At 49.0% G+C, this 23447-nt stretch overlaps 1 protein-coding gene across 1 annotated transcript in view; it reads left to right on the top strand.

Annotated features, from left to right (window-relative positions):
- MTMR10 (myotubularin related protein 10) overlaps nucleotides 1-23447 on the top strand; it is a 434430-nt gene that overhangs the window by 157617 nt on the left and 253366 nt on the right. The window contains exon 4 of the mRNA XM_078684918.1: nucleotides 12932-13004. Within this exon, the coding sequence (XP_078541044.1) occupies nucleotides 12932-13004 (73 nt within the window). The remainder of the gene's footprint in view (nucleotides 1-12931; nucleotides 13005-23447) is intronic.

Genomic DNA, 23447 nt, shown 5'->3' on the forward strand with positions numbered 1-23447 from the left:
AGCCATGGCGACATTCAGCACCCAGATCGCAACAGTTGAACCTTGCGATCTGGCTCCTGAGGTCATAGAGTTTGGTTACCTCAACTTGCCTCCCGACTGTATGAATATTATCAAAGAGGCAAGGAGGCCTACCACCAGGGCATGCTATGCGGCGAAGTGGAAGCGATTTGTCATCTATTGTAAAAATAATGACATAAATCCGCTAGATGCATCTACTCAGAACATCATATGTTACCTACTACATTTACACAGATGCCATCTGGCTTACAGCTCCATTCGTATACATTTAGCTGCGGTGGCAGCTTATCTTCAAAACAGGCAGCACCTTTCACTCTTCAGAGTACCTGCCATTAAAGCTTTCCTGGAGGGACTCAAGCGAATCATTCCTCCAAGGCACCCTCCTTCACCTGTCTGGAACCTCAATGTGGTTCTTACCAGACTAATGGGACCACCCTTTGAACCTCTACACTCCTGTGAGATACAATTCCTAACGTGGGAAGTAGCTTTCCTAGTTGCGATTACATCACTCAGAAGAGTTAGTGAGCTGCAAGCCCTAACTATTCAGGAGCCGTTCATACAAATTCACGCTAATAGGGTAGTGCTGCGGACTAACCCTAAATTTATGCCAAAGGTGGTGTCCCAGTTTCACATCAACCAAGCTATTGAACTGCCGGTATTCTTCCCTAACCCAGATTCAGTGGCAGAACGAGCTCTACATACCCTTGACGTCAAAAGAGCTCTCCTGTACTATATAGATAGGAGAAAACTTTTCTGAAAGACTAAACAACTGTTTGTTGCCTTTTCCCTACAGCACAATGGCAACCCCATTTCCAAATCAGGTATAGCCAGATGGATTGTTAAGTGCATACAAATCTGTTATCAAAAAGCTAAACGCACATTAACAGTTCCCCCAAAAGCGCACTCCACACGCAAGTTAGGGGCATCCATGGCTTTCCTAGGAAACATTCCTCTAGAGGACATATGTAAGGCAGCCACATGGACTACCATACACACTTTTACCAAACACTACTGCGTAGATGTACACTCCAAACAGCAAGCAGCTGTAGGACAGGCTGTACTCAAAACTCTTTTTCAAACTGCTGCAGCTGGCACGGGCAACCGCCGCTAAGAGGAGACTGCTATACATTCTATGCATAAGATGTGAATTCAGCAGCCCACATGCCTCGAACGGAATATGCTACTTACCAGTATGCATCTGTTGTTGGCATGTAGGGCTGCTGATATTCACATCGCCCTCCCTCCTCCCCGGTGCCTGTAGCAGCTGTAGCATTCAAAATTACTCTCTAGCATGGACATCACTTACTGTATCATACCCCATCCCTGCCACAATGGCGAAAAACAATCTGACGATGGAGAGGATGCCCATGCGCACTGTAGTCCAGGGGAGGAGCCACCTATCTCGTGATACTTCGAAGACTCTTCCAGGACAACAATGTGCAATCATCCGGACCCAACACTAGGCAGCGATCTATGCATAAGATGTGAATATCAGAAGCCCTACATGCCAAGAACAGATGCATACTGGTAAGTAGCATATTCCTTTATCGTCCATCTCAGCCCCCCAATTGATCTATCCCAACGGACCCACGCCGCGAGCGACTCTAGCGCCAGCGCAAACAATAGTGGGGACAGGGGGCATCCCTGCCTAGTGCCCCTCCCCAAAGAAAAGTCTGCAGACCTATGATTATTCACCACCACTCTGGCTAGGGGACTGGAATACGGGAGGCGGACCCAATTGTTAAATTCCGATCCTATGCCCATCTTGCCCAGGACCGCAAAGAGATAAGGCCATTCATCTCTATCGAAGGCCATGGTAGCATCTAATGATAAGAGAACCGCCGGTTCATGTATCTTTGACGCTCCAGCCAGGATCCCATGCAATCGCCGTATATTAGGGCGGTATTACGGCGCGATATAAAGCCAGACTGGTCTGGATGAATCAGTGTCGTGATGACTTTTACCAGACGGGTTGCCAGCAGCTTGGCTAACACCTTTGGTTCGGCATTCAAGAGTGAAATCGGACGATAAGAGGAACACTCTACTTTCGGTTTGCCTTCCTTATGAATTAAAATTATATTAGCTAGTCTCTGATCATACGGAAGTTAACCCTCCTCCCTACTCTCAATATACATTTCTCTGAGAAATGGAGCCAATTTGTTAGCGTGCACTTTATAGAGCTCAATGGGAATCCCATTCGGACCTGAGGCCTTTCCGGAATGAACCCCTCTGATAGCCTGTGCCACCTCATCATTAGTAAATGAGGAGTCCAGGTAGTCCCTATCGTCATCAGATAGAGTAGGCATCGGAATATCACGTATCATGTCCGCATTTTCAATCTCAGTGTAGCCCCCTTCCGCTGTGTACACTGCCCTGTAATAGCTGGCAAATTCTTCCGCTATTTGCTGTGGATCTGTCATTCTACCCGACTCTACCATCCATAACTCAGGCACAAGGCGTGACGCCCACTCCCCCTTTTCCAGCCACACAATCAATTTCCCTGCCTTGTCACCGTGCTCGTATATCCTACTCTGAGTGTTTGCATGTTGCAACTTAGCCCTATCACCAGCTAGACTCCTGTACTCATCTCTAAGGAGTCGGCGGCGGTGTAGTCCCTCCGGGGTGGCGTCAACCGACACCTCCCTCTCCAAGTCAAGCAACTCAGTCTCCACCCTATCGACCTCAGCCCGACTCTTCCTTTTTCCCCAAGATAATCGACAGTACTTCCCCTCTAATAACAGTCTTATATGCTTCCCATAGGGAGCAGGCCGAGTCCACCGTGCCGACATTATACTGGAAATATTCATCTGTAATTCGGACAATCTCCTTCTTGATTGCAGGATCCCTCAGTCGCCAGGCACTGATTGGAGCGACCCTAGCTACATCCCCCTGCCCCAGCTCCACTCTAAACCAGACCGGTGAGTGATCAGATACTCCTCTGGCCAAATGTCTCACCTCATGGACCCATGCTGCCTGTGACGCCGGCACCAGTATATAGTCTATCCTCGAGAGGGAATTATGTGCCGCCGAGGCATGTGTGTATTGGGCTACACCAGGTTTTTCATTCTCCACCCATCCACCAGTCCAGTAGTTTCTACAAAATCTGACAACCATCTACGGGACGGCAGCAAAGTCCGGGCAGGGTGTCTATCCACTTAACCATCCATCACTGCATTAAAATCCCCCCCACAATCAATATCCCAACAGGCAACGTCAAAAAGATTTTGGACAGGTCTCGAAAGGTGTCGGACTGCAAGGCTGGCGGGACATAGACAGACAGAAATGTGACAGTCCTCCCTTCCCACAACCCCGAGATCCCAAAGTATCTGCCTCTATTATCAGCCCATGTAGCCTGGATAGTTAGCGGAAAGGAGTTTTTCATCAATATCCCCACCCCTCTTGAGCCAGTGGTGAACCCTGCGTGTGCCACTAACTTGTATCCTCCCCTATGTAGCGCCAAACAACGCTTACCCACAAGATGTGTCTCTTTGTAACAAGACCACATCCGGCGAGTGCCTTCTGACCAACTGACTGACCATTCCTCTCTTTATCTTGTCTCCAAGCCCATTCACGTTCTGAGTGTGGAGATCCCCAATCCCAGTCTACCGGAAGACATTATGGTAATACATCAATACTGAAGCAATCCGTGACACCCAATGCATAAGAAAAAAACAAACATCAACAACAAAACATTCCCAGCAGATCTCCATAACATATATCCCCCCAGCCCCCTCCCTGCACCCCTGCATGTGACTTGCGCTCATCCCCAACTCGCAGTGTGCCTGTCTCCCCCAATCTAATCTACAATTAACTAAAAGTAGAAAATCGAGGAGGACCATCTGACAGGTCCGCCACCCCCTCCCCCTTCCCGACTTGTCACAACCACCCCTGCATTTCCTATCCGCAACAATACTAGCTAAACACTATTAAGCAGGGGAGGGAAATAGTTGCCCCCCACAAACCTACAGCTACTTAATACTAATATGCCTGGTCACGGGTCTCGGAACCCGGCCTCTGTACATGGTCCAGCCAGTTCGCAGCCACATCAGGATTGTCGAAAAACCAGGTCCTACCATCAATCTCCACTCATAGGCGGGCTGGGTACATCATGGCGTATTAAATACCCTTGTCTCTCAGTCTCTTTTTGACCGCCAGGAAACCCAGTCGTTGCTTTTGCACCAGTTGGGTGAAGTCTGGGAAAAACAGGAGGGAGGCGTTCTCAAATGCCAACGGGGCCGTCGTCCGGGCGGCCTGAAGGATCACATCCCTGTCTCGGAAATTAAGGACTCTAGCTATCATAGGGCGGGGTTTTGCTCCCGGCTTAGGTCTGCCGCCCGGGACTCACCCTGGCCGGCGTCGAACCTGGCCTCCATCCTGACGTGATTCCAGAGCCGGACCGATGTCGCCAGACTTTGGATCCGCTGCTGAGAGGGGTTTTTGTGCCCCTGTTCACTCCTGAGGTCCCTTTTCAGCCAGATTGGCACCCAGATGATGAGGAGGACTGGGAGGAGTCAGGAGACCCTTTTACTGATCAGGTAGATTCTGAACAGGACTGGAGGCCGGCTCTTTGGAGCCTCTGCTTCCGTTCAATGAGGCCCTCACTGACATCCTTTTAGGCACTGGGTCCAGGCCCAACACGGGGGCTCCCATGGATAGGATGATCGCCCGACACCACCACCACCACCACCACCACCATCACCACCCCCCCCCCCCGAGAGCATGAAGGTCCAAGCCTCTACTTCCAAATGCACGTTCCCTACTGCCCCACCGGAAAGGGAATCCAAGAAGCTGGACCATCTTGGGAATATTTTCTCTTCCGCCACCTTAGGACTGTGGTCGGTAAATACTGCATGTCTCTTGGGCCGTTAATCCCACTCTGTGTTTGATACGGTTGTTCAGGCGCTGCCGGCTCAGTGTCTGGAGGAGGCCCGGACAGTGCTCTCCCAGGCTGTCGCTGACAGGTGGGATGCAGCGAAGTTTGCCATTCGTTGTGGGCAGGACACTGCAGACTCTCTGGGCAGGACCATTTCAACTTCGGCTTCGTCGCAACGTCTGGATGAGATCGCCTGGCTTTTCGGTGGATGTCCAGAACACCTTGATGGACATGCCCTTTGATGGTCGTCCCCTTTTTGGCGACAAAGCAGACAACGCTCTAGAGCGTTTCAAGGACTCGCAGGCTACGGCCAAGTCCTTGGGCCTCTCCACCCGCCCTGCAAAGTCTTATTTTCGCCCCTTTCGTGACTATGGAAGAGGTGTCCCGCTACATCCCGCCCAGATCCATAGGCCGCAGCAAGTTACCCAACCTTGACGTGGGAACAACCGTCGTGGTTCTGGGGGCCAGCAGGGGGGCCAGTCCACCAACCCCCCTCTTCAGCAGCCTCAACCTTTCTAGTCCGACATTTCAGGCCCATCAAACGCCGGTGGGTGGCAGGATTCGCCATCACATCCCCCATTGGCGCACCATCGCGTCGGATAGTTGGGTTTTGCATATAGTCTGAAGGGGCTACTCCCTTCCCTTCGAGGCTACCCCTCCAGCCATGCCACCGCAATACCACCGCATTTCGGAGGATCAGCTGGCCCTTCTCCACCAGGAAGTTATGGCTCTCTTGGCCAAGGGAGCCATCGAGCGCATTCCTGTCCCAGAAGTAGGTTGTGGTTGTTACTCCCACTACTTTCTGGTCCCCAAGAAGGACCAGGGCCTGCGTCCTATCTTGGATCTCAGGAACGTCATCCGCTTCCTCTGGATGGAGAAGTTAAAGATGTTTACGCTTGCTCGTGTTTTGTCTGTCCTAAACCTGGAAGATTGGTTGGTAGCGTTGGACTTACAGGACGCTTATTTTCACATCCCCGCCTTGCCGCCCCCGACGTTACCAGCAATTCACGGTAGGCCACGAGCATTTTCAGTTTACCGTGCTCCGCTTTAACCTTAACAGCTCCCCTTGGGTGTTCACGAACGTGATGGCGGTGGTCCCAGCTCAAAACCAAAGGGGATGATGAACATTGCAAGCACTCACTTCCAGTCAACTGATCTGGGTTTAATCCATCATCATTCTTTAGCTCACTCCGACACCCCAGTTCAGACATGGCCATATGCAAATCAGTCTGAACCTGTGCCTCATAGGAACAGTCCAGCCTGAACTGCCAAGCCATGTCTTCCCTGGACCGGAAACAAGCATCCTGGGACGGGTTTCTGGCTAATCAGCCGTCATCAGCCAGGATAGCTTGAATCCAGTGGCAAAGTGAGAAAGGGACACGCGTCTGGGCATACCCTGCCAATTTAGGGCAAACAAAGCAAAACCAGAGGGGATGATGGATGGAGTGTTGAACATTGTAAGCACTCGCCCCCAGGTGGTCGCAGCTCATCTGCGCAGATCAGGGGTTTCAGTCTTCCCCTATCTCGACGATGGCTGTTGAAGGCAGGCTCGCCCCAGGCAGTCGTCTCCCACCTCCAGACTATGGCCGACCTCCTGCATTCGCTGGAGTTCTCCATCAGTGTGCCGACGTCACACCTGATTCCCTCTCAGAAGCTCCTCTTCATCGGAGCGGTTCTGGACACGACGCAGTTTCGAGTCCATCCTCCCGAACAGCGAGTCCGGGATATTCGTGCTATGATTCCGATCTTTCAACCTCTATCCCGGGTTTCAGTCAGAATGACTCTGGGACTGCTGGGCCTCATGGCCTCTGCATCCTGCTGGTCGATCATGCCAGTTGTCATATGCAGGCTCTACAGAGGGACCTGAAGTTCCAGTGGGTGCAGCACCAGGGAAATCTGCACGGCAATTGCAGTGGTGGCCCACGAACCAGGATTGGGTCCACAGCAGATCCCTCTCCCTTCCCCAACCAGACCACACAGTGGTGACGGACGCGTCCCTTCTGGGATGGGGCAGCCACATGGGAGAGGCTGGAAACAGAGGCCTCTGGACTCCGGTGGAGTTCGGGCTCCACATCAACCTTCTGGAGCTTCGGGCTATTCGTCTTGCACTAAAAGCATTCCATCCCATCTGTCCGGGGAAGAGTAGTGCAGGTGCACCACCGCCATGTGGTGCTGCAACAAACAGGGTGGGTTGGGGTTGTGGACCCTATGTCAAGAGGCTCTCCGTCTCTGGACATGGCTGGAACATCAAGGCATATCCCTGGTGGTTCAACACCTGGCAGGTTCCCTGAACGCCAGGGTGGACGACCTCAGCCGGTAGTGCATGATGGATCACGAATGGCATCTTCACTCTGAGGTGGTGCAAGTTCTCTTTCAGCAATGGAGAGAGCCTTGGTTAGATCTATTCACCACTGAAGAGAACGCGCAATGTCTGCAATTCTGTGCATTGGAATTTCCAAGGTGGCACTCGCTAGGTAACGCTTTTCATCACGGTTGGAGTTGCGGTCTGTTGTACACTTTTCTGCCTATACCACTCCTGCCAGAGTGCTGAAGAAGAATCGACGCGACTGGGCCCATGTCATTCTTGTGGCTCCGGATTGGGCACGAAGAGTCTGGTATCCCGAGCTGCTCAACATGGACATCGATCCTCCGATCAGACTGCCTCTTCAGGAAGATCTTCTGTCGCAGCAGCAGGGGACGGTCCTCCACCCAAACCTGTCCAGCCTCCACCTGCTTGCGTAGAGATTGAGCGGCAGCAGTTGACATCGTTGGACCTGCCTCCTGAAGTCTGCGATGTAATCTTGGCAGCCAGGCGTCCCTCCACTAAGACGGTATACGCCTGTCGGTGGATCCCCTCTCTGCCCCTCTTTCTGAGGTTCTCTTGTTCCTCCTTTCTTTGGCACAGCAGGGCTCTGCTCTGGGCACTATCGAGGGCTATCTCTCTGCCTTCCGTTGGCTTCCAGATCAGCCTTCTCTTTTCAAGTTCTCGGTTGTCAATGGTTTTCTAAAAGGCATAACTCACCTCTTTCCTCCTATTCCTTTCGTTCTGCCTCAGTGGGACTTGAATCTGGTTGACCTTTTTAATGTGTGCTCCCTATGAACAGCTCCACAACTGTCCTTTAAGCCTTCTCGCGCTTATGACTGCTTTCCTGGTTGCCATCACCTCTTCCAGGAGAGTGAGTGAGCTCTAGGCTCTTTCATCAAAACCTCCTGACAAAGTGGTCCTTCGAACCCGTCCATCCTTCTTGCCAAAGGTAGTCACAGCTTTTCACATTGGGCAGACCATCACTTTACCCACCTTCTTCCGCATCCTACGAAAGAGGAGGAGAGGCTCCACCGTCCTGACCCAAAACGTGCGTTTTCCTTCTATCTGGATCACACAAAACAGTTCCTGTGGATGACCAGCTCTTTGTTGGGTATGTGGGTGCAAGGAAAGGTCGGGCTGTACACAAGCGAACAATCTCCCGATGGGTCATTTTGTGTCTCAAAGCATGCTCTTCTCTGGCAAAGGAGTCTCCAGTGGGGCAGCATGCCCATTCTACCAGGGCGACTGCAGCAACTACTGCTCTTGGACGAGGCGTTCCTCTAAATGACATCTGTCAGGCAGCAACATGGGCCTCGCTGCACACGTTTACAAAACACTACTATCTTGACGGTCAGGTCTGGAGAGACGGCTACTTTGACCGTTCTGTTCTCCAGGACTTTCTGGTGTGAGATTGGTTCGCAGACCCACCACCGGGGTTGGTATTGCTAGGGAATCTATTCTAAGGTAAGGCATCTATAACTAACGTGTTTCTTTCAGATGAACAAGTAACTTACCTTCGGTAACTATATATCTGTAAGAAATATTAGTTAGTTATAGATTCCTTACCGCCCCACCTAGCCTCTCCGTTCTGCGAACTGATTTCTAGGGTTAAGGTTATCATTTCAGGGCCCTAGTTTTGTGCACCAGTGGTCAGTGTCTTGCATGGCTCTGCGTTTCTGGCGTGGAAAGTCGTGTACAGAACGTACGTCCGCGCATGAGGGCGGCGTCCGAGTAGCTGCCGCAACGCCATCCCGGCGACATGACGCCAACGACGAACGCTGGGCCGACCGACGCCACCTTTAGACAGGCAGAGGTACTGCTGACGAAAAAACTTTCCAGATCCAGTCTGACGCCTGGGGGTAATTCTAAGGTAAGGAATCTATAACTAACTAATGTTTCTTACAGATATATCGTTACCGAAGGTAAGTAACTTGTTCGTTAATGCTGTATAAACTCGTAATTATGGTTCATTAATTAAAAGCCCTTATTAAGGTGAGCGTTCTAAGTAAATGTTGTAAGATCCTGCTGCACTTCTGATGTGGTTCCAGTATAAAAATGTGTACACACGTTTTCAAAGTTTAGCGATATGATGCTATGTATAATGCTCCCAGAATGCTCTGACTTGATGCAAATAGTTGCTGATGCTTGAAAGCAAGATTGATGATTCTTTGCTTTCAAAATAAAATTTTGATAAAAAAATGAAAGCAGGAAAAACAAGCATTTGCAATGGAATAGGTCTCTCATTTACACGAGTTTAAGCTATTGGCATTGTAAATGACAACGCCCATAGCTTCAACTCGTGTAAATGTGAGACCTAATGCATTGCAAATGTTTCTTTAAAACGGCGTGCGGCGCCGCTTCAAAGACACCGTGCTAGGTTTCTTTTTTTTAAACTTTACTCTGATCGCGGTGGCCTCGAAGTGGGCGCTGCGGTCAGTCTTAAAGTAAAAAAAAAAAAGAAACAAACAGTGGTGTCCTTGAAATGGCGCCATGCTCAGTTTTCAAGTAAAAAAAAATAAATAAACAGAGTGCGGTGAGGGACACCGCGTTCACTCTGAAAGTAAGATGAAAAAAATTTAAACAGAGCACTGTGTCCCAAAAGTGGATGCTGCGCTCAACATGAAAGTTATATAAAATTCAAATTTTAAATGATCGCGGTGGCCCTAATGCGGGTGCGGCGCTCATTATGCAAATACCCAAAAAAGCAGCCACTATTGTCCCAATCAGTGACAATAACAACAAAAATAGTGCTCATTTACTAGATTAAGCAGTCCATGTAACGTGCCAAGTAAAAGGTCCAGTCCTCATGGGCGGTGACAAATGGCGATAAGGCGATAACAAGGAGGGACTAATATGCCTCGTAATGAATCGGAAGCCAGCATTTACCAAGGGCAATGACCCCAGCCAATGAAAAATATGGGAGGGCTACCACAGCATACTCTACTACACCATGCCTCGCAGAGCAAGCAGCGCATGCACACTGCCGCTAGGCTTAACCTAAAAACCTTTTGCTAAACTACTGTAAAATGTCAGGTTCCATTTCTTTGCAGCATCATTTAGTAACTTGGGTTGATGCTTGCTAGTATTTTCCAAACGTATTTATAATGGAAAATCAGTGTAACCAGTGTCAATAAGGTTATGGGAAACAAAAATAAACAAGCATTGGCAAAAGCAGTAGGTCTGAAATTGGTGGTCAGTTTTTTAGTTTTGTCAATGTGTGAATTGTTTTGGCATGGTTTTTGTAAAACCTTATTGGTGTGGGAACTGCCGGGCCCTCACCATTATAACAAACATTGGTAAAAGCAAAAATTGTTTTTGGTTTCAAAAAGCACACACTGCCACAGTAGTTGCTGGCACTGAAAAAAAACTACTTTGTGTTCTGATATGCTACTTGGGAAATAGCAAAAGGCTGTCCCTCGCAGTGAAGCCTGCCGATACAAAGAGAGATTGACAGAATTTTAATAAACCAAAAGGTCATGCTGAACGCCAAACCAAATTAGGGGCCCAATTATTAAAGAAAGTTTCAAAAGTGCACCTATCGTATATGTCCTTGCATTAAGTGCAGCTATACAACTTTTGTGAATTCCCAAGAATTCACAGAAGTAGGACAAGAAACGGTACTACTAGAAAATATTTGTGGACTGCACTTTAGCTTGAGAAAATATGCATGTTCAGATTTGCTCATGCGGATATCCGAGTGTTTACAAGTTCACTTTCCCTCCAACCACTTTTTTCCGAATTCTGGAAGAATGTTTACATCTGCCGTTGAGAGGAGTACATTTCCAACATTCTCAGTGTGGGAAAAGATTAGAGAAGAGTTGTTGAAAACCTTTAAACATGCAAGTTAATAGAATTGCACAGACTCAAAAGAGCCTTTTAAACCCTGGAACTATTGCTTACCACTACCTTTTGCCCCAGTATGTAGATCTGCGGAAACGTGGTAACATAAGGGATTGCAAGTATTCACACACTACTATGGTATGAACCCTGGCATAATCAGAGGCGCTACATCAGAGCTCCTATATAATGAGATTGCTGCCATAATTTGTTGCTGCACTACATGGCTCCAAAGGGACAAGTGGATTTTGTTAAAGAACAAGTAGATTTATGAAGCAACCTGCCCCATGGACAAGTAGATATTTTATTAAATTACACACCCCTGTATTCGGGCCCAGACCCTAGAACTTTAGAATACTTCTGGATTCAAGAGGAATTTCTGCCAAGGAGAAAAGCTGGGAAAACTGAAGAAGTACTGCCCCTTTGCTGTGTGGGGTTGGCCTGCAGTTGCTGTTTCTGCCAAGGAGAGGACCAATAATTTGCTGTGCATCCTGCTTGAAGATCTCCAAGGGCTTGGTATAGAGCTTGCCTCCTGTTCTGACCTCCTGCACCTGGAACTGCTGTTTCAGCTGCCACAGAGGGAAATAGCAACATTGACGCCGGCGAGCGACACTGCGACCTGCAACAAAGCCATTGGCACCGTTCATGAAGTACACGACACACCACCCTGTCTTAAACTGCAGCATGGCGCTTGCTGACGCCGCACCGTCCCGACTCTGATGCAGTCACCGAGGCCGCAGCATGCGAGCCGAGAGCAACACTCGTGACGCTCATGGTGCACATGGTGCACAGCTCGACTTGCACTGCAGCCCGACATCACCGACGCCAGTACTTCATTGCGGAGCCGATACCTGACGTGGATTACCTCTAATCCATTGACCCCACATCGTTGGAAGGAACAGACACCTCGACACCACCACAACGTTGCCTCCCCAGCAACAGTAAGGAACAGATGCCTCCCCTCCCCTGCATTGCAGTAAGGAACCACCGCCTCACCTCCCCTGTGTTCGCAAGGAACGGTTGCCTCCCGGCACCAACAAAGCAACACCTTCCCGACACCGTGCTCCATCATTGTTTTCACCTTTTACCAAGGTACCGTTCTTTGGGTCAGTTTGAGTCCGGGCCCATTGCCGCTCACCTTGCGGTTGGCGCTAGTCTTTGGGTTTTTCAGCTGTCACTACGTCGTAATAGCCCTAGGTGGAGCTATTTGTTTCTATAAGCGTTATTTTTGTGAATAACTTATTTTTTATGCTATCTTGATATATGTATGGTGGGTTTTTGTTGTTTTGGTCTTGTCTTGTTTAGATAAAGATTTCCTATTTTTCTAAACTGGTGTGGTGTCCATTTATAGTGTTTTCACTGTGTTACTGTATGGGTGTATAAATGCTTTACACAATGCCTCTGTGATAAGCCTATCTGCTAGTGCTAAGCTAACAAGGGGGTGAGCAGGGGTTGTCTAAGGGCGGAACTCCCTTACCTTGACTAGCAGCAAGGGTCCCTACTTGGAGAAAGGGTCAAACCATTGCCAACTAGAGACCCCCATTTCTAACAGCAGGGCATACAAAGAGGACATGAGACCGTTTTCCTAAAAGCCTCACACGTGGGGCAAACCATAGATTCAGATGCTACCCATTTAAAAATTCATTATATACTAAGTTTAATAAATTCCTTGTAACCCCTTGGCAATTAGGCCCTTACTGAATAGCCCCCATAAGCCACACCTAGTGGTTTTTCATTTGTGATACCGTTCTTTTTCCTGCAGCCATTCTCTGTACTGCCTGTTGAATTAACTATCTTATCCCATTTTGTCACAGTTGTGCAGTGCTCTGTTGCTTATGTAACTAGGCTTTTGCTATATAAATAGTATGCATACGAATTCACCCATCTTCTTCCAACAGAAATTCCATTACAAGAACCTCCTCCTAGGCGAGCATGATGTTCCACTTACCTGCATCGAACAAATTGTTGTAGGTAAGTACTAATTATTATTTAAGAAGATGGATGCGTAATTTGCTTTACATATGAACTGCTTACAGTTTTGCCTAGACTGGACATTTAAGTTGGCAGCTGTACGAAAGGGAAACAAAGTATGAAACCACACCTGAAGTATTCTTCAAAAGAGACCTTTCTTTGTCCTCAAGTTAAAATGCTGAACAAGGATAACAAGGATAACACTTACTTTGAATATCCTGTGCTTTACTATTTTCTTTCAACTAGGTTGTTTTGCCTTTTTCCTTATTAGCTTAAGTCTGTATACCATATTTTCTTATGATAAACTATAACTTTTGTATGTGAAATTCATTATTATTCCATAGAGAGCAAATGTCTTGCATTTCACCAAGTTTGACTTTGCGAAGATATTATCCTCTGAGCACAAAGATTGTGCTTCAGGCCAGCCCTCTTCAGCCATTGATTTAAGACACACATTTGATGAATCTAGAGGAGTGTACACTTTTTAGTCTTCTAGTGTAGTGAGAGAGTGGTTTCGGGAGCGAGATCACTCAACATGTATCTGCGCATAGATGGCAGTCATAAATGGGTCCTTTAATAAATTGTTTCTGACATGCACATGCCTTCTAATTTTATTGCAAGAAAGCAAAAGAGACATAAATGATGGAAGGAATGCAGAACAGATCAAACATTCACATCTAGTCAATACAGCTTGGTTAAATCCACCCTTCTTTTGCCTTACCATGCCACCCTAGTTTAGACCCAGCCATATACAAATCAGTCTTGACTCTGCTCGGTCTGAACTGCCAAGCCAGGTCCTAGCTGGACCAAAAACAAGCAACCTGGGGACCGATTTTGGGGTATCACCCCATATCAGCCAGGCTAGCTTGAATCCAGTGGCACAGTGAGCCTGGGACCCACGACTGAGCATACGCGATCAAAAGACACACAAATGATGGACGGAATGCGGAACAAATCAAACATTCACTCCTAGTCAAGAGATCTGGGTTAAATCCATCCTTCTTTTTCTCACCATGCCACTTTAGACCCAGCCATATGCAAATCAGTCTTGACCCTGCTCCTCATGGGAACAGTGCATGTGTCACCCCGAGTGGGACGGGTATGCCCAGACGTTCGTCCCATGCTCTTCATGCCACTGGAGGCAAGCTAGCCTGGCTGATGAGGGGTGATACCACAAAACTGGTACCAGGATGCTTGATTCCGTTCCAGGTAGGACCTGGCCTGGCAGTTTGGGCTGGACTGTTCCCATCGGGAGCAGAGTCAAGATTGATTTGCATATGGCTGGGTTTAAACTGGAATGACATGGGGAGCAATATAATGATGGATTGAAGCCCAGATCTCTGTATTGGGGTTATTGCTTGTCATTCGGTCAATCAGTTTTTCTTTTTTGCATTCTAATTTAATTGGGCATCCAAAAAGAAACATTATGTTCATACGCAGGTGGTTCTTGGCACCTTAGGAAAATACAACCATAAAATTTAAAAGCGCTGGGGGAAAAAGGGCAAAAGATACTTAATTATTAAAAAGTAATGTTTTCGTCTGGTGTTTAAAGCAGAGTAGATTTGTTTCTCCCCTCAAACTCAAAGGGCAAGTATTCCACTGTTTGACCGCTGCTAGACATGTAGTCTCCATAAGCAACTCTGCTGGTCCTAGTGGCAGCAAGCAAAAATTGGTATGCATGTTTGAGGGACCATGGTGACTGTTGATAGAAGGAAAATTTACACCCTGAAAAAATAGTGATCTTAGTTGAAGGGCTTTATGGACAGTTCTTAGGCCCTTAAAGGCTACCAGAGGTTGCACGTGAAGCCAGTGTAGAGATTGCACTACTGGAGACATATGCAATGTTCGGGAAGGGATTTTTAAGCACTTGTGCATATTGAGCAAGTTGCAAATGTCAAAATATTTTCTCTGGTGATTCAAGGTAGATTAATTGCAATAGTCAAGATGAGAATGAATGGTAGTGTTCACTACTGGTGTATGCAAAGAGGGATCAATAAAGTGGAAAATCTTTTGGTGAAGGTGAGAAGATTAGGTTTTGGGCAACAGGGTGCAGTCAAAGAGTACTGCTAGGTTTCACACGACTGTCAAAGGATCGGGGGGGATGCACATTATATCTGGCCATAAACATGTGTCCGGTTCTGCTACCAATAAAGTGGAGGTTATTAAGGTCTCAGTTTTGGCTGGGTTTATCTTCAGGAATTTATCGACTGTCCATAAACTGACAGTGGTGAGAGTCACAATTGAATATCTAATTTTTTAGGTCTTGCTCCTGCGTTGCAGTGCGCAGCACTGCGCGCGCAGCGGGAGACCTCATGTAGGGGGGTTCGAAAACGGACCTAGGAATCGCACACGCACATGCTTTTCCTTTTGGCCCATGCTATTGGCCTTTGCGTGTGTCTCATTATCAAAGACAGCACGCAATTGGCCAAATGCGGGCACGTTGCTCCGCCCATGGCCTATTGGTGTTGGTTACCCGCACCACTGCCATGTGGTTTCAATTATCGTGCCCAGACACGAGGGGGATCGTCCTGGGCGTACCCTCGCCAACCTATTGAGACACCTGCGAGCAGCTTCTTACATCACCGCCCTTAGAGACGGAGGCCCGGATCGCACCACGTCCTTAGAGGAGATCAGGGCCCCGTTTGTAACGTTCTACTCCAGTCTTTATTCCGCGGGCTCCCCTCCCTCCTCAGCGGATTTCAACCAAGATTTCGAGTCCATCGCGTTAGTCTGGCTGGCGGACTATCATCGTAAATTCCTCGATGAGCCCTTCTTGAGGGAGGAGATCCTGGCGGCAATCAACAGCCTCCCGAGCGACAAGGCACCGGGTCTAGATGGCCTGCCCGCAGCCTTTTATAAAGCGTTTGCCGCTCTTCTGGTCCCGCATCTTGCCGCCATGTTCAATGAATCCTTCGATACTGGCACGTTCCCGCCGTCTCTCCGCGAGGCCTCGCTGACCCATCTTCTTAAGCCCGACAAACCTGCTGACCGCTGTGACTCCTACCGCCCCCTCTCCCTTATTAACATTGACAATAAGATTTTCGCTAAGCTGATTGCCTCTCGCCTTTTATTATTAATGCCCACCATTGCCCTTCCCGATCAATCTGGCTTCATCCCGGGCAGAGCCACCTCACACAATCTCCGTACTATCTTTTATGTAATACACCAAATTAACCCTGATCTTCCGGTTGTGGCGGCACTGCTTGACGCCCCAAAGGCGTTTGACACCCTAGAACGGCCCTTTCTATTTTGCATCCTTTCCCGAATGGGTTTCAGTGCCCATTGTTTGCAGAACATTTGTTTACTCTATGCTGCTCCCACGGCTCGACTTCGTATAAATGGACTGGTGTTGGATCTCTTCACCATCTCGCGTGGAACCAGTTGTTCCATTGTCGCCCATGCTTTTTGCCATCGCTATGGAACCCCTGGCTGCTCTGCTGCGGCAGCACCATACCCACAGAGGTATCGGTTTTTCATCTCGCTCCCTCCTGGTCTCCATGTATGCTGACGACGTCACTCTTTATGTTCGACACCCCCGAGAAAACCTAAGTCCCCTGGTACGGGAGGTGATCCGGTTCGGCAGACTATCGGACGTCCAGATCAATTGGAATAAATCGGTGCTCTTTCCCCTTACTGACGCTACTCATTCATTTGCGCCAGATTATCCTTTTGAGTGGGCTTCTGGCCCCACACGCTTTCTGGGGATTTGGCTGAGCAGACACCCAGATGAGCTCTGGCGCTCCAACTTTGGCCGCGCGGTAGATTGGCTCGAGTATTGGCTCGAGTCTAAGGTCCCCCAGTGGAGCCGGTTGCCACTCTCCCTGGCGGGCCGAGTTGCCATAGCTAAGATGGTGGTACTCCCCAAATTTCTTTACCTCTTTTCTAACATACCTATCTCTCTCACCTTCTATTTTTTCTGCCGACATCGGTCGCTAGTAGTATCGCCGATCTGGGCCAGGCGACATCCCACGATTGCTTACGACATCCTAACCTTGCCTATGTCGGCCGGCGGACTGGATGCTCCGGAATTTTAAATTGTACGCTCTCTGCGCACAAGCTAGTTTCCTTCACTTTTGGCTGCATCCCACCCCACGTTGCGGTGGAGCTGGATGTTGCCTCCCCTTGGCCTCTATCCATGGCACTTTTCGCTCCTGCGGTTCCTCCCCGGGCGGAAGTAAACACTGTTGAGACGCTGCGCTTGGCATGGCTATATCTTTGCCGCCTATCAGGTCTGTCTCATTTATCCTCTTACGCCGGACCCATCGTCGATCACCCGGATTTTCCGCCCCTGCAGTCCTCCAGCATGTCTCGCCACGCGGTGTCTCGGGGTCTAAAGACCGTTGCGGATCTGTACCCGGATGACTCCTTTTACTCCCTCCCTGAGTCCCCCTCCTTGATGGACACACTCCTCTTTTTTCAGCTGCCTGCCACCTGTCGGAAATTGCACCCGACCTTCCCGCACCCACTGCCCACTTTCCCGGCACTGGATTTTGTATACACTTCGGAGTCCCCGCACAAGCTTGTCACCAGATTGTATGACTTCGTGCTTATAGCATCCCCCATCTCATCGACTCGGGTGTGTGATGCGTGGAGTGCAGACTTCGGCGTGGACATCTGACGCCGATTGGTCGTACTGCTGTAACCAAACTTCTAAACTCTCCCCAAATTACCAACTCCGCCTGATTCATTTCAAATTCTTGCATAGGTTCTATCGCACTCCGGTGTATCTTCATCGCTTGGGACTGAGTCCGGAGGACTCTTGCAGGCGATGCTCGGCACCAGCCGCGGACTTAGCTCATCTGTCCTGGCTTTGCTCGAGGGTGCAGGGGTTTTGGATGGAGGTCTGCTCTACTGTATCTGAAATCACCGGCGCCACCGTGAACCTGGACTCCCTCCTCTGTCTTCTCGGTTTTGTCAAGCCGAGCCCAGACGCTTCTCGTCAGCTAATTGCTATGCTCCTGCTGCTGGCGAGACGCAGGATTGCGATGTGCTGGGGCCGCCCTCCCGCCCCTGTTGTTGTGGACTTGCTTGCAGATGCATCCCGTTGTCAAACGCTCCTTTCTGAATTTTGGGATCTTATGCCTGCTAAATCGTGACCCGTTAACATTTGGGGTCCCTTGGTCGCCTATCTTCTTTCCCGTTCCTCCTCGAGTGGTGCTGTCTCTCCTGCGCTCCCCGCCAGCCCTGGGTCCGCAGCGGCCACGGATGTGGCCAATACCTGATCTCCCACTCTGCTCCCGCCCTATGCATGTGCTGCCTGTTCTTTCCCCCCGCTGCTGCCTCTCCCGCGCTCCCCGCCGGCCCTTGGCCCACGGCGGCCACCGGTGCTGGCTGCTGCCTGACTTCCACCTGTCCCCTGTCCGGTCATCGCTGCACATATTATTCTGGAGCGTCCGCCGGGCATGCGGTCCAGCCCAGTGGACTGGATGACCCGGGAACACAGCGCCGCCACATTACTGTTTGTACGGACTGACGGCTGCCCTTTCACCACTCATTGTTTTGCACATGGCTGTCTTTGGAAGTGATTTTACACCCTGCGCGATGTCATGTTACGGAGCTCATACCTTGTCATGTGTTATTGTACTGCATCTTTTTTCAGAAAATGACAGTTTAAAAAAAAAAAAAAAAATGATCGTGCCCAGACACTGGCGCGATAATTGAAACCACATCTCTTGCTGTGGCACGCGCGTGCACCACTCGCGGATTTGTTTGTTTTGGATCCATTTCACAGGGAAACAACTAAATGAAAGAAGGAATGAGAGGTGGGCTGCTCGTTTGTATTACAGCAACCAACTTCTTACACTCATTGCATCTTTTGTTTGATGGATACTATGAATGTATCGAGACTTTTTTTAAACTTTTTTTTTTTAATAAGAGAGACATTGGGAGGAGGCGGGCTGGGCGGCTCTTGAGGCACTGGTGACGGCGGGGGAGAGGGAATGGGATGATGATTTTATGGATGTTCTACCTCATCACAAAGGCGCAGCGAGGTGCGACACCCTCCTTCCTGTGTTTTTTCCTAGGAAATAAAATCGGCAGCCAGAGAGCAGGTCTGCAAGTGCAGCCGCCGAGCAGAGCCTGTCTACTGATAGGGATATTAAATTTTAAATTAAGGTAGAACAACTAAAGAAGATATTGATACCCTGTCAGGAAAGATTATCCCTGGCAGAGAACAGCTTGGCATGGTTGAGGCGGGCTTCGGGGCAGCTCTCAGCTTTCGGCGAGTTTGGAGGCGAAAAACTGCATTTGGAAACTCAGATCTCCTTTCTGTATCCATTATAGACCTGTCAGTATTCTGGCAACCAGTCCACTGATAATGGCCAGTGCCATGTCCTCAGTTACTACGCCTCCCATCCCAATTACTACATACTAAGATGTCTGAGGCAGTGGGGAATAGTGCCGAGTGACTGAGAGAGCAGGGAGGGTAGGGCAGGCGGCAGAAGACAGGACTGCGTGTCCCATCAGGACTCCCTTGCGTGACCTTGAGATCTCACGACTCTTTACTTCTCCATGCTCCACCCAAAAGCAGACATGCTTAATATTCATATATCTATGGACTGCACGTACAACATGCAGTACTGTGAAAGTGCCACACCCATCCACACGCCTCTCCAGTTATGCATCAAAGCACCAACCTGCTTACTCCACAATAGAGTCTTTACACCAGCCTGGTGATCTTTTAAAGTGTTAGTTTGCAAACATCCACCTCAAATTGGGCTAATCGAGTGAGCAAGTCTGTCTTCCTTCAGAGGATTTCAGGAGTCTCCACTCTTCACCAACATTTCCCCCCCAAAATGTGGCAAAGTTTTGCATTTACTGCACTGTTAGTGTAAATATTAGGGCCCATATTTATCATAGTGTTGCGTTGCCCTTGCACCCTTGGTGGCCCAAGGGCGACGCAACACTAAAGTCAAATTTATCAAGCCACACAAGGTCACTCTGCATGGCTTGATAAATCTGGAGTAACACAGTGCACACAAATCGCTGCATTGCGTTACTCTGCCCCAGGGAGGCTTCCATGGGTGGAGTGTGGGAGTTTGCACACATTCACCCATGGATTTTGGCGCATTCCCAGATTTACCATTAGTGGTAGACCTGGGAATGCGTCAAAATGCTACCCCTCCCCAGGGGAGGCCTACCGAGGAACCATATATGTTCGAGGCATATGAGCTGCAGATTACACACTATGCATAGATGGCCATCTATGGGCCCGGATGTTTGCAGTTTGTTTTGTTGTAGAAAAGTCTTTGGAAGTCACGGGATAGGTGACTCCTCCTTTGGATGATACTGCGCATGGGCATCTGCTCCATCCCCAGATTGTTTTATTCCGCCACCGGGCTCGGGTGGGTTTCCAGCGCTCCGTGTTGGAACCAATTTCCTTTGGCGCGCAATCCTCACCAACTTACAAAAACTTAGTTTTGAACACTTTTCCAGTCGACGCGGCTCTTCAACATCGAGGATCTCGATTCCGGTCGTCGTCGACGGCCTTCGGGCCTAGCTAGGCCTCGACTCCAGCTCATGGAAAGAACGCCATTTAAAAAGTGTCCTCAAGGTGGGTCGAAGTTTCCCCACACAGACCCTCATCTAGTGTGTAACCTCTGCCTCTCTCCGGAGCACGAAGCGAAAGACTGTTCAGCTTGTACCTCTTTCCGCTCCAAAAAGACTATCCGGGAGCGAGGAGAACAATGGCTCAAAGATCTTCAGCTCCGATTCCGGACGACGTCTTCGAAGAAGGCGTTAATGTTCCAGAACAACACGACGTCGACAGCAGCTCCGAGGCAGAAGATTCCGATGTCGAGGACATCACTCCAGCGCAGCGGGTCGTAAGTAAGACCGTCGACCCCGACCCTTCCTCGACACACCCAAAGAAGTCCCTGGGTACACCCTTGCCCTCGGGTGCACACCGACACTCTGCTTCTACTGCCCCATCTTCAGGCCCGGCTTAGAAGCCAATTAAGCCTTAAGGCAACTCGGGCTCCAGTACGCATTCACACGGTGCTGGCGCACATCTACCGGCACCGAAAAAGATAATGGCACCGACTACACCTACATCCAAACCATCAGCGCTGAAACATACCACTACTCCTTCGGCACCGAAAACCAGGTCGGAACCAAGCAAACCCGCTTCGGATTCCAAAAAGCCACCGTAACTGAAAAAACCATCGGATCCGAAGAAACCATCGGATCCAAAAACCATACCGGAACCGAAAAAATCCTCAGAACCGAAAAAAGCTTCGGAGCTGAAAAAGACTCCTACTTCCCCGGTGAAAGACATTGTCAAGAAACCAAAACAAGCCACTTCGGTGCCCAAACCTTCCTCCGCACCTAAAGATCGACCTCCTGCAGAGGATTTACCTTATCCAGACCCTGCTCAAAAGACTCTAGCCAAGGATCCAATCACTGGACATTTAATTTTGGCTTAAAAAAAGCGACCACTGGACACACCAGCTCCAGCTCCGCATTCAAAGAAGGACATGGCTACCTCTCCCTTAAGACTGCCTTCCCCTTCTCTTTCACCTGTACCTTCACCACATCCTACCATACCACAGCATTCCCGGCATCCTCTATCATACCACACAATGACAACAGGGATGATAGCTCTGATGATAGGGGGGGGTAACATACCTGATCCAGCCACTCCTACAGGATCCCCTGACCTGTGGGATGATTATACCACCCCAAATGTCCCTCAGGATGACTTATACCCCTCATGGCCTTCCCCACCAGAAGACACTATAGGGTTTAATGAATTAATCCACAGGGCTACACAATATCATGGGGTAGACATACATACAGACCCTGTAGAGGAAGACTTCCTAATGGATACCTTTGATAATGCACAAAGGTCCTCATCCATTTTACCAATGCTTAAAGGAGTGATTAAGGAGCTCCTGAAGTCTTCAAGGACCCAGTCAGAACTCGGGTCATTAAACCTCGTATCTAGAAAAAATATAAAGCTGCCCCCTCAGACCCAGCATATATTAAAGGCCCAGTACCACTGGACTCACTTGTAGTTTCCAATGCACGCAAGAGAGCAAACTCACAAATATCAGGTGAGGCTGCACCACCAGATAAGGAGTCTAAGCTACTTAACGCATCAGGGAAAAGAGCAGCGTCTCAAGCAGCAAACAAGTGACGTATCGCCAATACACAGGCGTTATTAGCCAGATACGACAGGGCACATTATGACGAGTTAGAGTCATTAATGAGACACCTCCCTGACAGGTACAAGGATAGAGCAAACAAGCTTATCCAAGAGGGGAAAAACATCACAAACACCTCTATTCGGTGTGCACTAGATGCAGCAGATACTGCCTCTAGGGCAGTTAACACCAGCGTTTTACTACGCAGACACGCCTGGCTACGTATATCAGGGTTCAAACCTGAGGTATAAAGTGCCATTCTTAATCAACCCTTTGATTAGCAACACCTATTTGGACCCAATGTAGATGTATCACTAGAGAAATGAAAAAGGATACAGACACCGCCAAATCTATGGGAGCCCTGCAGTCGCAGGCTCCCAGACGTTCATTTCGTCGCTCATCCTATCAAGGTGCCACCAGGGGATATACTTCAGACACAGCTTCTACCTCGTACAAAGCCCCTACACAGTCCACTTACAGCAAGGGCTACCAAAGGGGTGGTTACAGGGGTAACAATAACAAAGGCAAGGGTAAAAATAACAACTCACGTTCTGCCTCTACCCCTGCCCAATAACTCCCTTCCCCCGTCCCATTCCACTCCTGTCGGGGGAAGACTCCAACAATACCTGCCAGCCTGGGAAAACATCACATCAGACAGGTGGGTGCTCCAAATAATTCAATCAGGTTATTGTCTAGAACGAACATCTACCCCCAAAACATACCACCCAGGCAGCGTCCAATGTCACAGAAACATTTAACATTGCTCAGACAGGAGGTAATATCCCTCCTGCAGAAAAATGCAATAGAAATAGTTCCAGAGCATCAGAAAAACAAAGGAGTACACTCCCTATATTTCCTAATACCAAAGAAGGACGGATCTATAAGACCCATCCTAGACCTCAGACCTCTAAACATTTACATACAGTTGGATCATTTTCATATGGTCACACTCCAGCAAGTCCACTGCTAGTACTAAACGACGTCCTTGTCACTCTAGATATCAAGGACGCCTACTTCCATATTCCCATCCACACAGGGCACAGAAAATCTCAGATTTGTGCTAGATGGGCAGCACTACCAGTTCAAAGTGCTCCCATTCGGAGTCACAACAACGCCAAGGGTGTTTACCAAATGCCTAGCAGTAGTACAGCGCACTTAAGACCACATATTCATGTCTTCCCATTTCTAGACGACTGGCTCATAAAAGCCAGCTCATACAGCCAGTGTGTGCAACACACTCACGCTACTATTCAACTGCTTCACGACTTGGGATTCACAGTACATCACACCAAATCGCATC

Source organism: Lissotriton helveticus, chromosome 3_2 (assembly GCF_964261635.1).
Source record: "Lissotriton helveticus chromosome 3_2, aLisHel1.1, whole genome shotgun sequence".
Classification (NCBI taxonomy): Eukaryota; Metazoa; Chordata; class Amphibia; order Caudata; family Salamandridae; genus Lissotriton; species Lissotriton helveticus.